The sequence below is a fragment of the Panthera onca genome, chromosome B1 (genome assembly GCF_046562875.1).
Source record: "Panthera onca isolate mPanOnc1 chromosome B1, mPanOnc1 haplotype 2, whole genome shotgun sequence".
Taxonomy (NCBI): domain Eukaryota; kingdom Metazoa; phylum Chordata; class Mammalia; order Carnivora; family Felidae; genus Panthera; species Panthera onca.
Window position 1 is genome coordinate 182,453,344 of NC_138342.1, and position 22,433 is coordinate 182,475,776.

The 22,433-nt window shown below is 36.9% G+C and overlaps 1 protein-coding gene and 1 long non-coding RNA gene across 3 annotated transcripts in view; one reads left to right on the forward strand and one right to left on the reverse strand.

The window, feature by feature from the left end:
* The window catches only part of MSR1 (macrophage scavenger receptor 1), an 80,746-nt gene that overhangs the window by 51,133 nt on the left and 7,180 nt on the right, over positions 1-22,433 (reverse strand). For both annotated transcript variants that reach the window (XM_060653088.3, XM_060653090.2), the window contains exons 2-5: positions 17,631-17,737; positions 15,283-15,396; positions 8,656-9,068; positions 3,617-3,803 (exon numbers count right to left, since the gene is read on the reverse strand). In XM_060653088.3, coding sequence (XP_060509071.3) covers positions 3,617-3,803; positions 8,656-9,068; positions 15,283-15,396; positions 17,631-17,733 — 817 coding nt within the window. In that variant the 5' untranslated portion in view covers positions 17,734-17,737. The remainder of the gene's footprint in view (positions 1-3,616; positions 3,804-8,655; positions 9,069-15,282; positions 15,397-17,630; positions 17,738-22,433) is intronic.
* On the forward strand, positions 46-8,805 carry LOC132691593 (uncharacterized). Its single transcript, XR_009615885.3, has 3 exons — positions 46-371; positions 1,270-1,378; positions 8,698-8,805. It is a non-coding gene; the product is annotated as an uncharacterized LOC132691593 (long non-coding RNA).

Sequence of the window (22,433 nt, forward strand, 5' to 3'; positions counted from 1 at the left end):
ATCGAGGGTTTTTTCTCTTCAGGAAGACTGCATTTTACCAAGAATGCAGATAGAATTACAGTCTGAAAGATTGGGGAAGGAAATGATTGGGAGACTATTTCAATAGTCTGGTAGAGCAGTGGTAAGAAAAGTTTACCCAAGACACTGCTATTACAAAGTGTGACTTAAGGAGAAGAAAGTGCCAGTTTTGCTTATTTATTCAGCACATATATAATTGCTCACCCACTGCACAGAAAGCTCTCTAACAGGTACTGGAGACAGACAGATAGACAAGAAAGGTGAAACTCAACCTCATGAAACTCACGAGCTATTAGAGAAGATGTATCCTAAACAAATAAGCAAATGCACAGATGAAACAATTTCACGCAGTGGTAAGTACTATGAGGAAGCTAAAGCAAATGATGACATAAAGAGATGGGGGGAGGAAAATGAGAATAGAGGAGGGAAAAAAAATCAGCCCTAAAATAGTGTTCTTGAGTGGATCCAAGGAGTGGCGTTCTAAGAGAACAACGTTTCAAGAGACAAGGCAGGAGTGTACATGATGGACAGTAAGAAATGAAAGTAGCACTTCCTCCTCAGGAACTTACACTTTGTAAGTTACTATGTAACTTACTTACCATGTAAGTTACTATGCTAACTTACACTTAGCACTTTCATTCTTCCAGATTTCCGAGCCAGACAGAGAGAATACCAGAGGGGAAGTGGGAAAATGAGGGCAGATAAGTAGGTGGGTGTGAAACCAAGGAGGATTTCAGATTCATTCTAAGTCGATAGGAAAAATATTGGAGGGTTTCAGCATGAGAGCTAAACTATCTACTAATTTCTTACACCGCTCTTTTGCTCTACGTTATGTAGGATGGATTAAAAGTAGAATCAGGGAGAATGAGTAGGAAGCTGATGCAGTGCCTCAGCCAAATATAGTTGCTTGAATTATAATAGTGACAGAGGAGATAGTGAGACGTGGTTTTATTTGAAATAGTGTATGTAACAAGAGTTAACAGGACTCATACATGGATCACACGTAGGAAGCCACAGAAAGACATCAAAGACAGCTTCTGACATCTTGGGGTGAGTAACTAGTTAGGTAATGACACAGCTGACACATAAGCCCAGGAACTCAACAGACTGGCAGAGTGTATGGGGAGGGATGCTCGAGAATCAAGGGTTTGGTTCTGGATTTATAAAATTTTGGATATTGATTTGAAATCCAAAGTGGAGTTATCTAACTGTTAGAAGGAATGTTGATTCATTCAAACTTTTCTTTATCAGCTTTTCTAAAGTAATAATTAAAGAATGGAAGCAACGTGTTCTATATAAGTCAGCTATAAAGCACAATAATAAAGAGAACACTCCTGCAACGTCACAAATCAAGAAACAGGTATCTATTTGGGTGCTTCCCAATCACATTCATCTTGTTTCTTTCCAGACCTAAACTTTAACTTGAATTTTGTGGTTCCCACTTTCCTGCACTTGAAAAGCTACCAATTCTCATTACATATGTATGCAGCTATAAATACACATGGTTTACTTTTGCTAAATTATGAGCATTAGAAACAAAAATTATACACTATATAGTCTTCTGGGACTTGCTTTAATTTTTTCCCCTGTAAATACTTGTATATTAGCCTGAAAATATTTTTTCCTAGTGTTATGTAATAAAAACCTCATGGATTTCTGTTAATTACTAATAAAATAAAAGGGTTACAATCATAAAATAGAGTTTAACAGACTCGAATAAGAGGACCTAGCATGAATTGAGGTAGAATCACAGAACAAAGAGTACAGACGTTTGTGAAGAAGCAGTATTGGAAGAGACCGATGCTGAAAACGTTCCTGAACTTGTGATTGACTTAAATTTACAAACAGGAGAAGTAAAACACATGTGATACGAATCAATTCTCAATATAAGAAACACAATTAGTGAAACGGCAGGTAATAAAGACAAGAAGAATGACGAGCAGATTCGGAGCAATCATTTTTAATACAGCAAAGAAAGCCAAAAAGCCAGGGAAATGTCTTCCAAATACTGGTAGAAATAACCGGAAGAGCTGTTGTATACGTATGTAGTAGAACAATTTTAAACATCAAGGACAAAATAGAGAAAATGAAATCCAAAGATCTCACCATTTGGACTTTCACTTAATGAACCTCCAAAAGATATACTTTAGGAAGAAGGGAAATGATCCCAGAAGAGATGTCTGAAGTGCATTTAGAAGAAGGGAAAGTTAATCCACTTATGTGCAAATTTTAATAAATATTGTATGTATATACTGACTAAATTCTTAACTTTCTTTTTAAACTGGATAAAATAGAAATAAACTATACTCAAAAACAGCAGGAAACCAGGGAAAGGGGTCATCAGATACATTGTTTTAAGTTCTTTGGATCTTTAGGGTTGAGGTGAAGCTATACATCAACTTTAAACTTTAACATAAAACTCAAGAACAACTATCAACAAAATAGGAATAGATTAAAAAGTCTCCAAAATCTTCTTGGTGACTTTTGCAGAAAGAAAAATTCATTGAGAAAAATCTCAATCTGAAAGTAGACAAGAAAGGAAAGCAAAAGGACCATAGAACTGGACAAAAGCAGCACAAAATAAGATGTTAGAAATAGATACAGTGAAAAAAAGAAAGGTTAGATTGCATATTTTTAAGAGTTCTTGGGGCTCCTGGCTGGCTCAGTGGGTAGCGCGCACAACTCTCGATCCCAGCCCCACTTGGGTGTAGGGATTACTTAAAAATAAAATCTTTCTTTTTTTTTTTTTTAAGTTTATTTATCTGAGAAAGGGGAAGAGAAAACGAGCATGCTTACGTGCGTGCACATACACACTTACACTTGTGTGCACAAACAGGGGAGGGGCAGAGAGAGAGAGGAAGACCAAGGATCTGTGGTGACAGCAGGGAGCCCAGTGTAGGCGGGCTCACACTCACGAACCACAAGATCATGACCTGAGCTCAAGTCAGATGCTTAACCAACTGAGGTACCCGGGCGTCCCCCAAATAAAATCTTTAATAAAAAAAAAAGTGTTCTTTATAGAAGACAAACCTAACACAAAGTAAAATATGGGAAAATATTTAAAAAAGAAATAAAATTTAGAGTAAAAATATATAGTATGTATATATTAATTTAAAAATCAGTAAGATTCAATTTACTGTGGTTTACCAACAGGAATGAAAGAAGAAATTGACAAATTTATTGTTAGTTTGCCGAGTTCAAAAGCCTTTCTAATTAAGAATACAGTCAGGTAAGAAGTAAAAAAGAATCTGGAAGTTTTGAAAAACAGAATTAACAGGTTTGATATGTGGACAGGAAGAGAATTTGGTGCCTTACAGAAAACTTGTATTCATTTTCATTAATATGGGATATTTTGAATAATGACTCATTAGACCTTAAAGACTTTTTTTTTTTTTTTTTAACATTTTCATTTAAAGAATACCAAGATGCTGATATCTTACCATGTCTCGATGAGATCTCAAACTTCCTTTCTCTGGACATTTGTAGTAAACATATGTTCAAAAACTAATTTATACCATAAGATTTCAAACACCAAATCTCTGCACATATCAGTACATTTTAATATGTCATTTTCTGGAGGAATGAGAAAATATTTTACCTTGAATTAAAGTGATATTTTTCAACGTCTGAGAGTGTTCCCAATCTTTCAGTCTGAGATCATTAGTGATATTATTCAGTAGTTTCACTTCTCCTTTTATTTCCTGTTCCAAATTCACTTGTTTTTCTTTCATAGACATAATTTCTGCCGTTGCATTGTACACACGCTCCTCTAATCTACTCATGTCCTGTGAAACATAAGCAAGCACCCACAATTTTTATTACATACATAATTATCAGTATGTAAGTTTAAGAAGCCCTGGAAGTCAGGTGTTTTGTTTTGTTTTTTAAACAAGAATACTATAGAACATTATGGAATAAGAATGTAGAAATTAGAGAACTGTGCTAAGCCAGTAATTTTTTGGCTTTGAAGCATTTCCTCTTTTAACTGAATGGCTGAATTTTTACACCCTATGTCCCCACAAAATTAGTTGAATATATCCAAGGTATGCTTTGATTCCTAAATGTATACATGTCAAAATGCTGAAAATGAAACAAAAACTTGTGTGATTTGAAACAAAAACTTATATGATTTTTGTATGAGTTTAATGAAAACTTTATGATTTTCATTATCTCAGTGATAATGAACATTCAAGATAGGTTTTAATATTCAGTAAAATCTCGGGGTGCCTGGGTGGCTCAGTCAGTTGGACAGCCGACTACAGCTCAGGTCATGATCTCGCGGTCTGAGTTCGAGCCCTGCGTCGGGCTCTGTGCTGACAGCTCGGAGCCTGGAGCCTACTTTGGATTCTGTGTCTCCCTCTCTCTCTGCCCTTTCCCTGCTTGGTCTCTCTCTCTCTCTCTCAAAAACACACATTAGGGGCGCCTGGGTGGTACAGTCGGTTAAGCGTCCGACTTCAGCTCAGGTCACGATCTCACGGTCCGTGAGTTCGAGCCCTGCGTCGGGCTCTGGGCTGATGGCTCAGAGCCTGGAGCCTGCTTCGGATTCTGTGTCTCCCTCTCTCTCTGCCCCTCCCCCGTTCATGCTCTCTCTCTGTCTCAAAAATAAATAAACGTTAAGAAAAAAAAAAAATTAAAAAAAAAATACACATTAAAATTTTTTTTTAAATATATTAAAAAATATTCAGTAAAATCTCAACTAGAATTTTAATAATATCTTACTTTCACTGTTTATTATTTATGTATTTCAGATATCATTTTGTTTTCAAGTACATATATATAGTATTTATATACATATGTGTATACATAGATTGTGAACAGACGATATACATTTTAGAATATGCTTTCACTTTTCATTCAATAACATATTAAAGATATTTACCTATTAAAATATTCAGAGACTAGATTATTTTCAACAATTTAGTGGAATTATATTTATATATTTTTCATAATGCAAGATTCCTAGAGATCAAGTTTTGAGCTGCATACTCTCTTTTTACTTCTTCAAGCAATGCTGTAATGAATTATATATATTTATATATATATATATACATATATATACATATATTTTAAACATATTTGTACAAGTGCTTCTATAGGACAGCTGCTTGAAAGTAGGTCTGATCAGAGGGACTAAATGTTAAGCTTTTTGTTCAATACTGCCACAGTGTCCCCAAATATATGGCACTATTTTTTAAACCTTATTCATCATATATCAGTGTCTACTTTTGCACCCAAATATGCTGGGTACCTTCAACGTATTTAGGTTTGCAGAGTTAAGAGTCAATACATAATACATCATTCTATTTATTTGGTTTTTGAATTACGATGAGGTTAAATATATAGTCATAAAGTTTTTCACAATGTTTATTACTTCTCCTTTCAAGACATTGGCTTGGTTTTCCTTTGGGTGTTGGGCCTTGTTTCTGATGCAGCAACCTTTCTCGTCCATTCTGGCTACATTTTCTGTCTCTCCATTCTAATTTGGTCGCATCCTCTGTCTTCATGGTATGCTCTATACTTTTCTAAGGAAATCTCTACTTAACTGCTGATGTATTCTCATTTCCCACTGGCATATAGAAATCAACCAGGGACACACTGCTCTGTAATCCTAGTACAAAGAGAAAATCACACTTGCCTTGACTTGACAAGTTGAGGTGAGGGGGTCAAGGCAGTCCGGGTGTAAAGCCTTTGAGATAAATGAACAGATATCTAGATTTGTCTCTTCAGTGGCACTATACTCAAGCAGAGAAGCTTATCAAATTTTACCGCTCTAACTCTGCCTTCCCCCATCCAAAACCCTATTCTTTATTATCTCTACCCTCTGTGTCCTTCTTCCTTGACTATTTGGCATTTCCCATGCAATATGGTATGTCATGATAATGAAAAGTACAGCACAGGGAATATAGTCAATAACACTGTGATGATGTATGGGGACCGACAGTGACTACATTCTCATGGTGAGTACTGAGTACCGTATAGAGTTGTCAAATCACTCTGCTCTACACCTGAAACTTGTACAGTATTGTATGTCAACCGTGCTTCGATAGTAAAATAAAAGAAATAAAATTTGGAAAAATATGTATAAAAGTAGAATAGTGAACAAGGACGTTCATAAAGCATAGCAACATAAAAACATGCCCAGCTTAATCTGGGTGCCTACAGATTGCTGTAGGCTGGTTAGGTAGTTAAAGACGCCCATGGAGCAGAGGTCAGGGGACTGGCAGCTGATTTTGCTACCAAAAAGTTACTCCTTGCCCACGTTCTTCACACACAAAGCTGAAGTTGTTTTTTTTTTGTTTTTTATTCCCTTTTCTGAAAACTGCATATGGTGCTCATATTAGCCAGATTTCACTTGCAATTGTTTCTAGGGGGAAGACGGAAAGTGCATTTTATTTTTTTTTAAGAAGCCTATTCAGCGGCCACACACACCTTCCAGACTCTACCACCAGTGGCCCTGCTGGAAACTGGCATTTAATTTTGCAGTCTTACAGCCCTTTCTATGAACAATGGACATGATGAATTCCCACCTCTCTTATTTTGCGCTGGTGTTCTTTTTTTCCCTCAAATTGATGTTTGGTCTGTCCTTGATAGGCATCATGCTGGTATCGTTTTTTTTTGGAAGCCTTTCTCTCAAACAACATTTACTGATTTGGGCATTCATTTAATTTACTTATTCCTGAATTAGGTTAAAGATTCAAAGATGGTAAAAGTGTTTAAGCCATGGGATAAGAGGCCGAATATTGTTTTCAGTGAGCACACGTGTGCACACACGCTCGTAGTGACCTAGTTTCTAAATCTCTACAAGTGATTACTGCCTTAAAAAAATAAACAGCTTTGGAAGTCCCCCCATTCCCTTGTACCTTCGTTTCTAATGATGGGACCCAGTCCAAAACATAAGTGCAATCTATCCAAACCCAAACAGTTCACTGATCATCACATTTTGATCATTTTCAGTGATTATCACTTTAAACAAGCTCAGGATTTTTACTGTCTTCCATATGGTTTCCAATTTGGTTTCCACTCTCGATGTGAATTCATAGATATTCTACAGTCTCTACTGAATCTGGGGGCCTACCTCACTGCTCTTCTGTTTTTACATAAAGTAATATACCTTCTCCTTTCCTCTTTTCCCCCAAGTTAATCAGTTATTACTCTTACCATTGAAATTTTACTTATCCGTCTCCCATACTCATCTACGCCGTAGACAGCTCCTTCTTAGTGAATCTCTACCCCTTTGTAGCCCAAGTCAATGATATTTCAAAGTGGCTGATATGCTTACATACTTATTAACAGTGTGGGAAACAGTGAGATTTTGGAAGAGATGATATGGAATAGAAACAGAGTATCAAGGCTGGTGTTGGCATGAGGTTTACCAACAAAGTCCTCCTATTTATATAGCCATGCCATTGTCTTCTGACACCTTAAGATCAGGATCATGTGAAATTCAAAAGTTCTGAGTGATTGTACCTGGCAAATAAATATGTAGGCTATTTTTCCTTAAACTGTTTCGTCTATGCTCTAGTCAATATTTTAGTTCATCTTCATTTAATGTTACAGCTTTAGAGGCTTACTGATGCTCTGTAAGTGATAATCCATTTTTTAAAAAATCACTACAGCTAATACTGTATCTATACAGAAAACAACTTCACTAATCAAAAAGGGTTCTATTCAAATAAAATCTACTACCAAGATGCCAACATTGCTTCGCTAAGGGTAGAAATTTGATAGGCTTCACGTTAATTATGTTCTTAGGCCCTAGATATTTTGTGATGTAAAGATCATTTTTTCACATGAGTAGTTAAATTTTAGTCGTCTACTTATTTTTCATGGGATGGAGCAATTATAATTATTTCACAACAAACCCCCCCACAATTTGAAATAAGGGGCTTGCTTAATTTCTTTCTCATCAGTACAAAGTAATCCAGCAGGTTGGCCACACAATAGTCCATAGAAGAGGTGAGAAAACTACAAGCCAAGGGTCAAAGTCTGTTTTTGTGAAGTAGTTGAAAAGAGACCTTAGAGTCCCCAGAGGCTAAAATGTTTACATCTGGCTCTTTGCATAAAAGCTTTTGCTGGCAAGCTGGTCTATCTAAACATGTCTTGCTCTCTTATCCTGTGTCTTTGATCCTACGATAAAAATAAGATGTTGTATCTATCATTCCAAATTCAACTCTAATTATAGTTATCTTTACACATTAAAACGTATGTATACTTCTTGGGAATGACAAAATAGACTATTTTAAATTTAGATGTTGTATGTATCTATGATGTTTCCATTTCTTTGATGATGAAGAAATCTGGGTCTGTTGTAAAACTCACAAATACAGAGTAGCTACAAAGATCACCTAAAAATTATAATTGGCTTAGACAGTCTCAAGAGATAGTATAACAGGATTTATAAAATTAAAATACCTTAAGAGAGTCTATATCCAATGGAAAAAAATCACCCTCTGTTGGGAATCTGGAGAAGACACTAGGTAAATTCACGTAAAATCTTCTGGTAGGATTACCAGAGGAATCAGGGTAAGTCAGATGATGTTGAAACAGGGCTTACATATTATGTTTTCTTGAACTGAGGAGATAGAATCTAGATGGATTCAGTGCTGGCATGTGACCTTCTAATACAAAAACTCTTACCTCTTGATGTTTAAATGTATTCTCTTGGACTTTGCCATTCAGTGTTTGAATATTGAGCTGCAAATCAAGCAATGTGATATTCAGACTGATTAATGACTTGGAGATTTCATCTATTGCGTTTCCATGTCCCTGAACTGAGGAAACCAAGGTGCTCAGCTGGAGAAGAACATCATTGAATCTTTGATCAGTCACCAGACTAAAATTTTGGAAATGCTCTGAATCTATGAGACTGGCTTCTGTATCTGAAATAAATTGGATTCTCTTCTCCATGTTGTTCATTTTTTCCATTACAGCTTCTCGAAATCTCATTTCTTCTTCACTGTCATTTGCTTTTCCTGCGAGACTTTGAGACATATCGTTTGCATTAATTGAACCAACTGTGCAATTCTTCATTTCCCACTTCAGGACTTGTGCTGTATATTTAAGGAAAAATAAACAAAGTCATGACCAGTAGCCTTAAATGCACACACCATTCCATTCCATATCGTTCCAATCTACTGTAACATTCCAAAAGCCATCCAAACTAAACCAGGTGTTTATTTTAAATACACAATGTGTGAACCACACTACACCTATCGCCGAGAGGAAGACACTCTCCTTCTCCCACTTTACTTTAGAATTTATTCCAGGATCAAGTCATTCTTTCTGAATTGCTGCTTCTATTCATCTTCCGAGCCACCGCATTTGGCTTTGACAGTGGGAGTAAATTCTACAGATTGTGAAGTGCATTGTATCCTATTCCTCAAGATACGTTAGGATAAAATGAGATAATGCTTAACACAATGTCGGAAGCAAGTATGTTGAATACATTAGCTGTTACTAAGATAAATGATGTGACAAAAACACTATATAGTAAAAGTAGAAGTATCAGTGTTAACCACTGTATGAACAAATTTTTGGCTCATCTTCCTCATCCAGTCGCTTAAGCGGGCAGAGAATTGTCATTTTCAGTTTATACAGGCCTCATTTATTATTGGTGGAACAGGAAATTGGGCAAATAATTTTTTTCACTTTAAAAAATGTTGTTCTTTTAAGATTCCCCTTTACCTATGATAAAATATATACTCATGACAGAAAAAATTTTAAAGACAGGTAATGAAGAATAATCGACCACTAATCTCACCATCCTCAATCAAATGCTAACATTTTGGTGTGTGTATACCAAATCTCTTTTTTCACTAGTATACAATTATTACAAACATAATTTTAATACCTATGCCATATTCTCTGAATGGACTCCCAGATTTATTTAACAACCCCCCCCACACTTCATTTGTTCTGTTTTTACTAAGAGATCCAATGCTTTGACAAACAATCTTTTAAGTAATCATTTCCTGAAAAAGAAAAAAAAAAAAAAGAATCTACTAAATGGTATTTGGGGGATATACAGAGCCGCTGATATGGATTTCCAAATTGGCATATGTTCTCTAAATAAGCTAACTGTCCTTCTGAAAGGATCTAGAGCACTATGTTTATAGTTTCAAATAATGAAAAGCATAAACGTTAGCTTTGCAGACAAAAATAATACAAAATTATACCTAATAAAGAAAATGTTAAGTATCATTTGATCCCTGCCAGTGAGATTTTTTCCCTATCTCCCTCTGTATCTATCTATATTATTTTATGTACAGGTCTATCAGTCTTTTGTGTTATTTGGAATACATTTTATTTTTCATATTTGGCCATTACTGAGCAATAAAAAGAGTAACTTCATATAGTTTAAAAATAGATCTACATAAATAGCTATACGTGACATGCCAGTTGTTTTTTTTTAAACGTTTTTTTAACGTTTATTTATTTTTGAGACAGAGAGAGACAGAGCATGAACGGGGGGAGGGGAGGGTCAGAGAGAGAGAGAGACACAGAATCTGAAACAGGCTCCAGGCTCTGAGCTGTCAGCACAGAGCCCGATGCAAGGCTCGAACTCACGTACCGTGAGATCATGACTGGAGCGGAAGTCAGACACTTAACCGACTGAGACACCCAGGTGCCCCCCACCTTTGTTTTTTTTTTTTTTTTTTGCCAGTTTTTTTAATAAAAATGATATGGCAATATGATCAGCCTTATAGATTTTTGAGAATTCAGTGAGATAACATATAAAAGATCATTATTTCCACTCCAAGCTCAAGGGTACTTAAACAAATGAGAGGCTGGTATTTACCCAGGAACAAGCTGCCTGATTCTAGAATCTAGCTCCTTTTCTCAATGACTAGCTTAGGCACTCTGGGAAAGTTCTCTTCTTGCTTAAGTTCCCCGAAGATTGAAAAGTAGTAACTACTTCTAAGTGGTATGGAGGATGGGTGAGATAAGGCATGTAAATCTCATAGCATATAAATGACCTCTATGAAAATTCTATTCAAATTAAAGTGCCTTATCCATGAAAGATATGATCTTAGAGACTGTCTTCACTAGCTTTAAAGAAGCTGTTTGATAGGGATGCCTGGGTGGCTCAGTCGGTTAAGTGGCCGACTTTGGCTCAGGTCACGATCTCGCGGTCCATGAGTTCGAGCCCCGTGTCGGGCTCTGTGCTGACAGCTCAGAGCCTGGAGCCCGCTTCAGATTCTGTGTCTCCCTCTCTCTCTGCCCCTCCCCTGTTCATGTTCTCTCTCTGTCTCAAAAATAAATAAACATTAAAAGAAAAAAATTTAAAAAAAAAAGCTGTTTGATAATGTTTGTTATTGTAACTATTATCATATGAGGAATAAGCATGAAACTATATATGCAATTAAATCCCAAGTTAGTTTTTAGAAGTATTATATATAATTCTAAAAACTATATATATATACATATATGTGTGTGTGTGTGTGTGTGTGTGTGTGTATACATATACATATATACATATACTTGGAGCATGTGCGCACAAGTGGGGACAGGGGCAGAGGGAGACAGAAAATCTTAATTAAGCACGCTCCATGCTTAGTGTGCAGCCCAACACCAGGCTCAATCCCACAACCCTGGGATCAATCTGGACTAAAATTAAGAGTCAGACGCTAAACCCACTGAGCTACCCAAGTGCCCCAATCCCAATTTTAAAAAGCACATTATATTTTCCTCATTATGCTCTCTTCAAAATTAGCTTATTTGAATGAACTCTCGCACTACATTTTGACAAGATCCCAGAGTGTGTGTTATTTTATACTTAATTTATCAAGAAAGTGGACAAAAAGTGTATTTTTTAGTTGGATCTCATCGCATTTATTACATTAAGTGTGGGAAGCACGCTCTGGACCGACAGCCTCATTCATACATTTAATTCTCTGGTTTATTTATGAAGCACCTGCTACGTATAAAGCATTGTCTGAGCAACTCTGGGAGGATCATACCGGGAATGGATTTTGACTGTAATAGAGACTCAAACTAACAATTCTTACAAAACTATTTCAAAGATGTCCCTTAAAAATTTTCATTTCACGATGATTATTGCTTTTTTAAGTAGCAGCTAAGAATCCAGTTTCTGGAGTAGAATGGCCTGGGTTAGCAACTCTTGCTCTTTTCTTTTTAATCTGTGATCTTGGACAAGATCCTCTGTCAATGCTTCTATTTTACTACCTGTGTGACAGGATACGACCAGTCAGAGTTCACGTAATTAAATGAGCTAATGGAGGTGAAGTACTTACACTACTTCCAGGCATACAACAAGCATTTGTTAACTTTGAGCTTTTTTGTTATTAATATTTTGGATTCCAAATCTGTGACTTATGTATCTGTATGTACAATACTGAAAGTATCGATGGGGGAATTAATATCGTTTAATATTAAAACATGGCAGGGGGGAAGGTGGGGCGTTGCAATGAGCATTGTACTTTCTGCACTTTATTTTAGTCAGCGTAGTGATCTAATGCTCAACCATGGAATTCTTCGCTCACTGAAAATGACTTCTAATTCATATGGAGAGAGCAAATCTTTCCCACAGTACGGAAAGGGAAGACTTGAGCTGACAGAATATCATGTGATCAAGGGTTTCTATCTGACATTGAGCTCAACATACAGTTGACAATAAAGGCTACATTTCGCTTACAGATTTACAAACACAACACTGCTTGTTTTCCCAAATCCTGTATAAAAACTAATTTCGAACTAACTTCTCAAAAAACTGTTTAACTCTGTATCATAAATCTAGGTAAAGAACGTCAGAGTTCAGATTTTCAAATGTTCATTTCTTTCATTATCACTGGGGAGATGGCATTTTGTGACTTTTCTGTTTCACATTTGAAAGGAGACAAACTTTTATGGCTTATGCAAACCCCCAGGGAGAGAGTGATATTTGATTTCACAGATCACATTTACTCCTTCATGTCGCTAATATCTTCTCCTGCCAAAAATTTGTATTATTATGAACTAAAGAATCTTCAGTATTTCAGCAACAATTATGTATACATTAATCCTAGATTGTATTTTATTGTCCAGAGATATTATTTCGTTGTACTAGGACAAGGATCCAGTAGTTTCATTAAGAGATGACAGCATATGGAGTAGACTTCATCATTAAAAGTATCTTCCACTGTGTAAGACATTTTCAATTTGAAAGAGTTTTTATGCACAACATCTTATTTCATCAATCAATTCCTGTTTGCCAAAAACACAGTAATTTTTATCTTTTAGGAATATATTTTGCCCTTATTTGTAATTATTCTGTCTCAAGTAGAGATCTGTATTACATTTGGGTGTTTTTTATTTTTCGGAAAATATTCTGATCGGTAACTTAAGTTGAAAATGGATTGTCAATTGTTTATTCAAGTATGATAGAAATAGTGACATCTAGTCCAAATTCTGGTGAATTTGAATGTTAATGTGAACATAGGAGATTTGAACATTTTTAACTTCTTGTCAATCCTACAGGTGCCTGCTTAGTTTTAGGAAACAAAAGTACTTTAGACCAGTCATTTCAACCCAACAATGAATGTGGAAACTTGGTAGTATTTTCGAACCGCCCAAAGATTTTGAACTTGGTTAGAATACTGAATTCTCTCCAGACTTCATGGATCCATTCTGCACATGCCTGTTAGGCAGAAGTTGCACTACCTGCCGTTGACTCTGCAGGCCATGGTTTGTATAAAAGTGATGAAATTTACCCAAATTCTAACTGGCTTATAGCTAATTATTCCAAGCAATGAAGCACCTTTCAATTGTGCATTTTGAGTGAACAAGCATATACATGATCAACATACAGATAATCTAAATTCATCAGGAAGTCAGTTGTTTAATGACAGACGTACTATATTAGGTCCTTTTATGTAGATGGCTGTGGTTGGCTTGATTGGTCAGTTTAGTTTCTTGTGATTGTTTTTTGTTTTTATTTGTTTTTAATGGCCAAAATAGGAATTAATTAATTTTTACCTGTGGAAATATTTTCTCAGCTAAAATTATGGAGACTGTTCTGTTTGTGTGTGTGTGTGTGTGTGTGTGTGTTTAATTGGCCAGACACATTTTGTTCTAAAAATTTAATTATACTGGGAGATAGTAGACCATAGAGGTTAGGAGTCAAGAACCATGGATAAGAACTCCAGTTCTACTACTCAACAGTCTCAGTTTCCTTCTGTGGATAACGAGGATAATGGTATGTCTGCTCAAGGATAATTGTAAAGGTGTATTAAGATAATCTGTGCGCTGAATGTAGTAAATGCCCCCAAATGACAGCTACTGTCACAACCGTTGTGGTTTTATCATCATTTCTTAGCAAATTTTGGCTCTGTCCTAGAATATTCCTTTAGGTTACCCCTTAGCCAAGAAGGTTTGGCCTTGTGTTAGGAGCACTTTCTTGTTAAGCTGAGTAGTATGCATATAAAAATGTATCTTACCCCTCGCTTGTTAGAGCCTACATCCAGACATTTTGCCAGTCATAGAGATGAGGACAGCCACAAGGCACAGAAGTTCAAATGCCAATCAAATCCACCAAAAAGGCTACCAAGGGGAGTCATTTTTACGGATCTGACTCAGTTATAAGTGGGCCACCCACCCCTGTGGAAACCCTCAAATCTATCCCCAACTCAAGTCAGACTTGCCAAAGAAACATGTGCCTATAAAATATTCTTCCTAAGTAGTTTGAGGGATGCTATCAGGTTATTTTTAGAAATATTTAAAATAATAGCCTTATGAAACATGTGACCATATAAACCACAAAGATTTTACTGAAGCGTAGACCATTATTTTACAAGCTTTACTCCCTTTGAAGACTTATAGGAATATTTCTTTCTCCTCCCAATGCTATGAACAAAAAAGCTTTTTCTCGAACTGGCTTGTTTTGTTGTTATTTTGTTTTGTTCTAGGCACTGTTCATGTAAATGATCCTGTTTATATCTTCACCTTGGCACCTGAAATACTGATCATAAAATGTGTGCCCCCACCGCTTGAAGTGCATAAAACTCCAGAGGATAACCTATTTTTTGAAACTGTCTAATCCATCCCATCTCCTTTCTACATATCTATATTTTACCTTCATCTTCCATTCTCTATTTCATATTTTTTACTTAATAACTTTGAAGAATCTTTTTATTTATGAATTTGAGGAATACTTTGTCATATGATGTTTCCCTTATGAATCTCCCATATGTGAAAGACTGAATGCTTTCTTTTGTTTCTACAAGAACTAGATGCGTTGTTGAGTTTCAAAACTCTAGAATACTGTACCTGCCATTATCCCGATGATAGGCACGAGAACTACAAACACAAGGAGATAAAGGGCAATCAGTGCAGCTTTGAGAGACTTCAGTTTCTCTTGAAGGGTAGGACCATTTTTAGGATCTAAAACAACAAAAGCCCAACCTACTGTTAGAAAACTTACTCTTCTTATTTACTTAACATTTTTGCAATCTCCAATTCTATCATTACTACCAAGCCTGTTGGAATGACAGGGAAACACAAAAGTAGGTCGTTGTGTATTTACTAGGAAGCAAAACGAACAGTCACCGGATAAGCCAATACAGCTATCACTATGAACATCTGATTTACTTTCCATTAACTAAATATCTATGACAAAGTTAGTGTCCTCCACGACTTGTCTCATATTGGGGCACTAGTTAGTTGATAAATTTTAATAATGATACCAACATACTCAAACATAAATGCTATTCTTCTGGTTCATTGGGGAATAGATTCTGAGTAAAAATAACATTTCTCAAGTCATTACATAATTATGCATTTTTTTCAGAGTTTAAATCAGGTAAAAGACATCTGTTTTCAACGGTAATTATGCAAATTTTCTTTTCCAATTTCATCTCAATAATTTTGTTATTTGGAGATCTCTTTTGATTTCAATACACTAAAAAAGAAAAAAAAAAAGAAAGAAAACTATTCACATTTTGACTAAACTTTGGAATGGATCGATGAAGCTGATCCTCTGGGTGTTTCAGAAAATATTAATATTTTTATATTATCCATTTACTTGGAACAGCAATTCACATAGTGGGATACTAACTGTGGAAAAGTTAACTCAATGTAGAGGGGAATGTTAGAAAACGAAGCCATTTTCTCTGATTAGTGAATAAAACGTCCATTAAAAAATTCTTTCCTGTGGCTACTGTTTTCATTACACAATAAACAATATTTTGTTTTCAAGTTTAGTTATTGTTTGATAATGTTCTATGAGAGACTGCAAGGAAACTTAGAGAAAATTTTTAAAAGTAAAAATAAGAAAAAAAAAGTTATGAAGAGAAAGATCTAAGGAAAAAGAAAAAGAACAACCCACAATACAGGTAAGATGGGCGATCGCTTTGTCAGGTTGAATGAGCCTGAAACCCAGTCATCTCCCTTATGTTCAATTTACAATCAGTCCTCTGCATTGTGCCTTTTCAGAAGCTCCCCAGTTTCTGTCGTCTTTCCTCTGTCTCCAATACCTCTGTCCTCCTCTTCAATCTCTCTGCGTCTCTACCTTTAACAGCTTTCACTAGGGTCTTTTTCCTTTTGCCTCATGGGTGCCATGTTCTCCCATCCACTGGTGGTGCAGTATCCGTCGCGCCTTGGGGTTGTGGTCTGTACTTCAGGTTTGTCTATAGAAGAACTCATAGATGTTGTCACTTGCATATGCTCCTTCCGGTGACTCAGATTTCTCTGTGGATCCTTTTCACCCACCCAAAACTTTTGGTGAAATGTATTCAACCTTTGAAGCTCAGCAGAATCATACACAACTCTGTCCTGCTGCCTTAAGAGAGCCTGTCCAGATCTAGCCGAATATGGATTCTTTTGGGCTCTTGTAACCTGTGCAAAAATGGTGCAGTACTGTTGTGCACCGACTTGTTTCCCCCACAAAAGTTACTGTTGAAGACTTAACACTAGTTGCCTGTGAATGTGACCTTATTTGGAAATGGGGTCTTTGCAGGTATAATCAAGTTAAGATGAGGTCATACTGGAGTAAGGTGGGCCCTTAGCCAATGATTGGTGTCCTTACAGGAAAATGACACATCAATTCACAGGAAGAAGACCAAGTGAAGATGGAAGCAGAGACAGGAATGATGCAGTTATAAGGCAAGGAACACTAAGAACTGGCAGAAGCAAATAGAAGCTAGCAAGAGGTGGGGAAGGATTATTCCCTAGAGCCTTGAAAGGAGCATGGCCTGCACATCTTGACTTCAGACTTCTGGCCTTCAGAACTATGAGAGAATAAGTATTATTTTAAGCCACCCGATTTCTGGTGATTGGTTACAGCAGCCCTAGGAAACTAATACAAGTACATACCACCCCTGATTTTCAAATATTAATTAATGGTGCAAAGGGTATTGCCATTGCCAGGACCTAGTCCAGTGGCTGAGAAATCAGAGGACTCCATCAACCTGTGGACTAATTTAACCTATGACAAAGCTTCCTTACTCGAACCTAAGCTTAGTTTCCAGTCTGTCTCAAAAGAAGAGAAGATCTACTCATCCAATAAATCTTATGTTAACACTCATGCACAAGTAAGGTAAATCCCAGGGCTGTAGTTTTACGTAGTGTCATTAACTACAAGGACACAACTTCCATGGGCACCCCACCCTTCTACTCACTCAGAGGAAGCAAGGCTGTCATGGAGCGGGCGTCGAACTTCACAGATTCTGAGCAGCTATCAGCATCATCCTGGTGATCGGGAAACCTATCCCACGGTTCCATACTTCTAGCAGACATGTGGAAAAAGACATTCGTTACCCATGAAATGTCTAGGGCCCTTGGGCAGAATGTCTCAGGTTGAAATTTATACTTACAGTTCAATTTTAGCAAGGAAACAAGTATCATTAATTACTTAAATTTACATATCCACCGCAATATATTGTACCTACCAAGTTTTAATTTTAACACTAAAGAGAGACCTACCCTACATGGAATCTACTCATGTATCGTTCTATGGACAGATGTGTATCTGTGTTTGTAGATGTGTGTTTTTCGAGAGTGAGAAGTGACATTTCTTTCTTACCTAAAAACAAAACACAAAAAACAACTTTTCTCACGTGACAGAAAACAACTGTTTAGCTGAAAAAAAAAAATTCCCTTAGAGCTAATAGTTGTGCAAAACTTGGAGCAAATATTTCCTGTGATCTTTTATTAGAGTTTCTGGATAGAACAAAGAGTTATGAATGATTTATAGCAAGTATTTCCAGTGATCTTTTATCAGAGCTTCATGAGCCAGGTTTTCTTGGGCCAGGACATCTGTTTATCACTTTAGAGAGACAAAGTCTAGTCACTAGAGTAGGAACCACAGGAAAAAAACGGAATTTTTCTATATTGTTTTCTTTCAGGGCTTCCCTCGTTATAGACTGGTAGCAACACAAGTGTGTCTTTTCAGCTTAAGCACATTTATATTCTGTAACACAACCTATGCCTATGTCTCTTTAAGATGCATCAGAATCATTTGAGAGGCTTGACTGATGGGCCTCACCCCCAAAGATTCTGATATTTAAGGTGGGGGACAAGAATTTGCAATTCTGGGGGGCCTGGGTGGCTCAGTCCATTAAGAGTCCGACTTTCTCAGGTCAGGATCTCACAGTTCGTAAGTTTGAGCCCCAGGTAGGCTCTGTGCTGACAGCTCAGAGCCTGGAGCCTGCTTCGGATTCTGTGTCTCCTTCACTCTCTGCCCCTCCCCCACTTGTGTTCCCAAACATTAAAAAAAATTAAAACAAAAAAAGAATTTGCAATTCCAACCAGTTTTTTGAATGATGCTGCAGCCACCATTCTGAGGACCACATCTGAAGAACATTTTGCAGGGGAAAAAAAAAAAAAAATTGCGTGACTTTTTCTTGGAAACAGTTCAGTTCACTTGATTGATAAATTTAGCATAAAGTCAACATCTTCTGATCATTTCTTATTTTCTGTAATGCTGAGTTAGGGATTTAGTACAGCTGAAGTTTTAACTGAGTGCACAGGCATCTCTGGGGCACCAAACTCATCTCCTGTCCGGGAAATGGAGGGTAATCATTCACACGCAAACATTCATCCTGCTCTGGGGAGACTGGCAAGTAAGGATGTGACTTCACTGTCAATATATATTTTTAAGGATTACCCAGGTGATTTTTTGTTTTGCAGTTTGCAATGACACTCCTTGTGTAAGCATCATTCCCTGATGATTTGACCAAGGACCATCTTTAAATGGTTTGGCCATGGGACAAAGGGTACACAGGTGGAAGGGAAGTCCCTAGATCCTCTTTCATTAGGGCAGAGACAAAGAAAAAGAAACAGACAATTATCTAGGAAAATTGACCATTATAGAAACCCAAACTGGATAATTCAGATGGAGCCTCTCCTGCTATTTCCCTGGTTTTAATTTATTCTATTATTTGATTGGGAGGATAGCTTTACTTGCCAAGCAAAACAAACACTTTTAAAACCTGAGACGACAAGAAAGCTTAGCTGAATTCATTTTAAAACTATAGTTCAAAGCACTTGGGACTATGTAGCAAAGGTTTTTATCTTTTAACTCAGCTTATAAAGAATGAGCTCAAAAAGTACACATTTATACATAGCCTGCCATTTAACTAGAAATCTTGTCCTGTCAGGCTGCTTACTGTCCCCTTGTCCTTGGCCATGACCATGGCTTTGCCCTAATATTTGTGGTACGAGAACTTCATTTTCACTTAAATGCAAAAGAAATATCTCTTATATTATTTGGTCTTCCAGATGGGAATATTTTTGTAAAAAAGATGAAACCTCTTGAATCTGATATATCTCTCTAGACAGTGAGCTACATAAGAGGGGTGACCATGTCTGTTTTCATTCAATATTGAATTAGCAAGAACCTATAGCAACCTATAAGAAAGAACAAATAAATATTTGCTGAATGAATGGTCTAGACTTTTTTTTTTTTTTTTGGTAAGGTGGAAGACTTAAACATATTAGTTTTGTTTTTTTAAACAAGATGGAGGTTTGTAGCTATTGAGACCACAAAGATGTGCTTCTGGGGCACCTGGGTGCCTCGGTCAGTTAAGTGATTTCAGCTCAAGTCTTGATATCATGGTTGGAGAGTTCAAGCCCTACATCAGGTTGTGTGCTACAGCACTGAGCCTGCTTGAATCTTCTGTCTCCTTCTCCCTTTGCCCATCCCCCACTCACAAGCTCCCTTTCTCGCTCTCAAAAATAAACATTAAAATTTTTTTTAAAAAGAGGTGGGGGTGCCTGGGTGGCTCAGTCCATTGAGTGGCCAGTCATCTTGATTTCGGCTTAGGTCATGATCTCACAGTGTGGGTTCAAGCCCCGCGTTGGACTCTGCACGGACAGTGCGGAGCCTGCTTGGGATTCTCTCTCTCAAAATAAATTAAAATAGATGTGCTTCTTTCAACAGAGAAATTTCTAGTAAAATAGGTTGTGTCCACGATTCAGATTCATTCCCTTCCTTCTCTTTCTTCCTTCCTTTCTTTCTCTCCCCTCACTTCCTTCCTTTCCTGCATTCCTACTCTTTTGATAGCTTTCTTGAACGTGAACCACATCTTAGGGCTGGGTGACTAAGTCATGCTGTTGAGACACTGCCATTCATCCTACCCTTTTCCTTATCAGCACCCATTTTTATTTTGTCAGCTCCAGTAGGCACCTAGCTACGGCCACACCTCATTGTAGTTCTCAAGGGAGGATTATGAGCATCGTGGCTAGGACAAGTCTTCTTTGCAAAAGACCATCTTTGCTGTAGAGGGTGTTTATCATCCCTGGTTGCCACCCTCTCCATGTCAATAATGTTTCCTAGTCCTTATATTATTGCTTCCCCGCCCCCCCAAAAACAATTCCAAAAATTTTATCCCTATAACATTTCCAAATACCAATTTGTCTTGGAGAACTGCTCTTCAACATAAATCCCCAATGTGGATAGAAGGTCGGGAACTTTCTCTCTGCAATATTTGCCGTGAGCAATCTGTTAACATGTCTTTAATGAAGATTTGTTTTCATGAAAAAAAAAAAAAAAACATCTTCATGAACTTCAGCAACAACACAGATTGCTCAAATTGCTTTTTGGAGATAGGTATCTCTCAAATCATTCCCTGTTTATGTATACATATACGACAACTCTTAATGTCTATATAAATGCTCTTATAGAAAACGTACACGTTTTATTAAAGAGGAAAGAAGGTGGCAAGTCCAGAATGATAATTTACTGATCTAAGTTTGCCCTCAATAAAGCAGGATGAATTATTTTTATCCATATACTTGTTTAGAAGTGCCACATGTTCTTTCAACTAAATTTTTAATTTAGAACCCATAGGCTTAAAGGACTTTTCTTCGGAGAAAGAAAAAATTCCACTTGTTTTTTTTTTTTTTAAGTGGCTCTAGAATGCTAGATGCTACACCATGAAAACAAACAAAAAAAAGATGATATTAGGATATTTTCTTTTTTTATTTATTTTCTTTTTTTGAGAGAAAGAGAATATGAGTGAGCAGGGGAGAGGGGCAGAAGGAAAGAGAGATGGTCTCAAGCAGGCTCTACTCAGCACAGTGAGCCGGATGAGGGAATCGAGTTGGACGCTTAATGGACTGAGCCACCCTAGGTGCCTCTAGGATATCTTCAATCAATGACCTTAAGGCAGAAATACCTATTCCCCACGCTCCTCCCCCCAAAATACCTATCGCTTCATGTAGGTCAGTCCAACAAATTCTTATTTTGTGTCTTTATATCAAGCACTGTGCAAAGCACTAATATGCCAAAATCAACGTGTATAGAATATTCACAACCACTAAAGTTCTTATGCATTAATATGGAAGAGTAAAATCTTTAGAAGTAATATTCTGACAGTGATACACACACACACACACACACACACACACACACACACACACACCATAGACGCAGTCCAAAAAGGAGTTATTAATTCGTCATCAAGTGGGTGGTCAAGGTGAGAACACAGAAAAGATGATGCCTTTATCCAAGTTTTGATAAGTGAGCAGGAATTAGAAGAATATCCCAGGGATGGCAAATCTATTAAAGGGCACAAGGGCATGGACGGCATTGAGACTTGAGTGGATCAGCATCACAGAAGCAGCAGTTCTGGACAGCTGAGCAGACGAGCCTAGAGAAGCATGTGGCTGGGGTAATTCTATTCATCAATTTCTTCTTTAATTTTGTTGATTGCATAAATTTATCTGGCTTTCACAACTTACCCAAAATATATTATTGAGGAAGTACCTATACAAATTAAGTAAAAAATTATTCTTTGCGTTGGCAGTTGTGATCTGGTTTACATTACAAGTGATAAAATATACACCACCCATTAAATATCTTATTTATCTCCCTTTCATACTGAAATAGAGCTGAGGCTCAATTTTGTTTTTCTTTAGGCCTCTAACCTTTCATCTACCTTTTATGGACTTATGCAGATGACATTGTACAAGTTATTGTA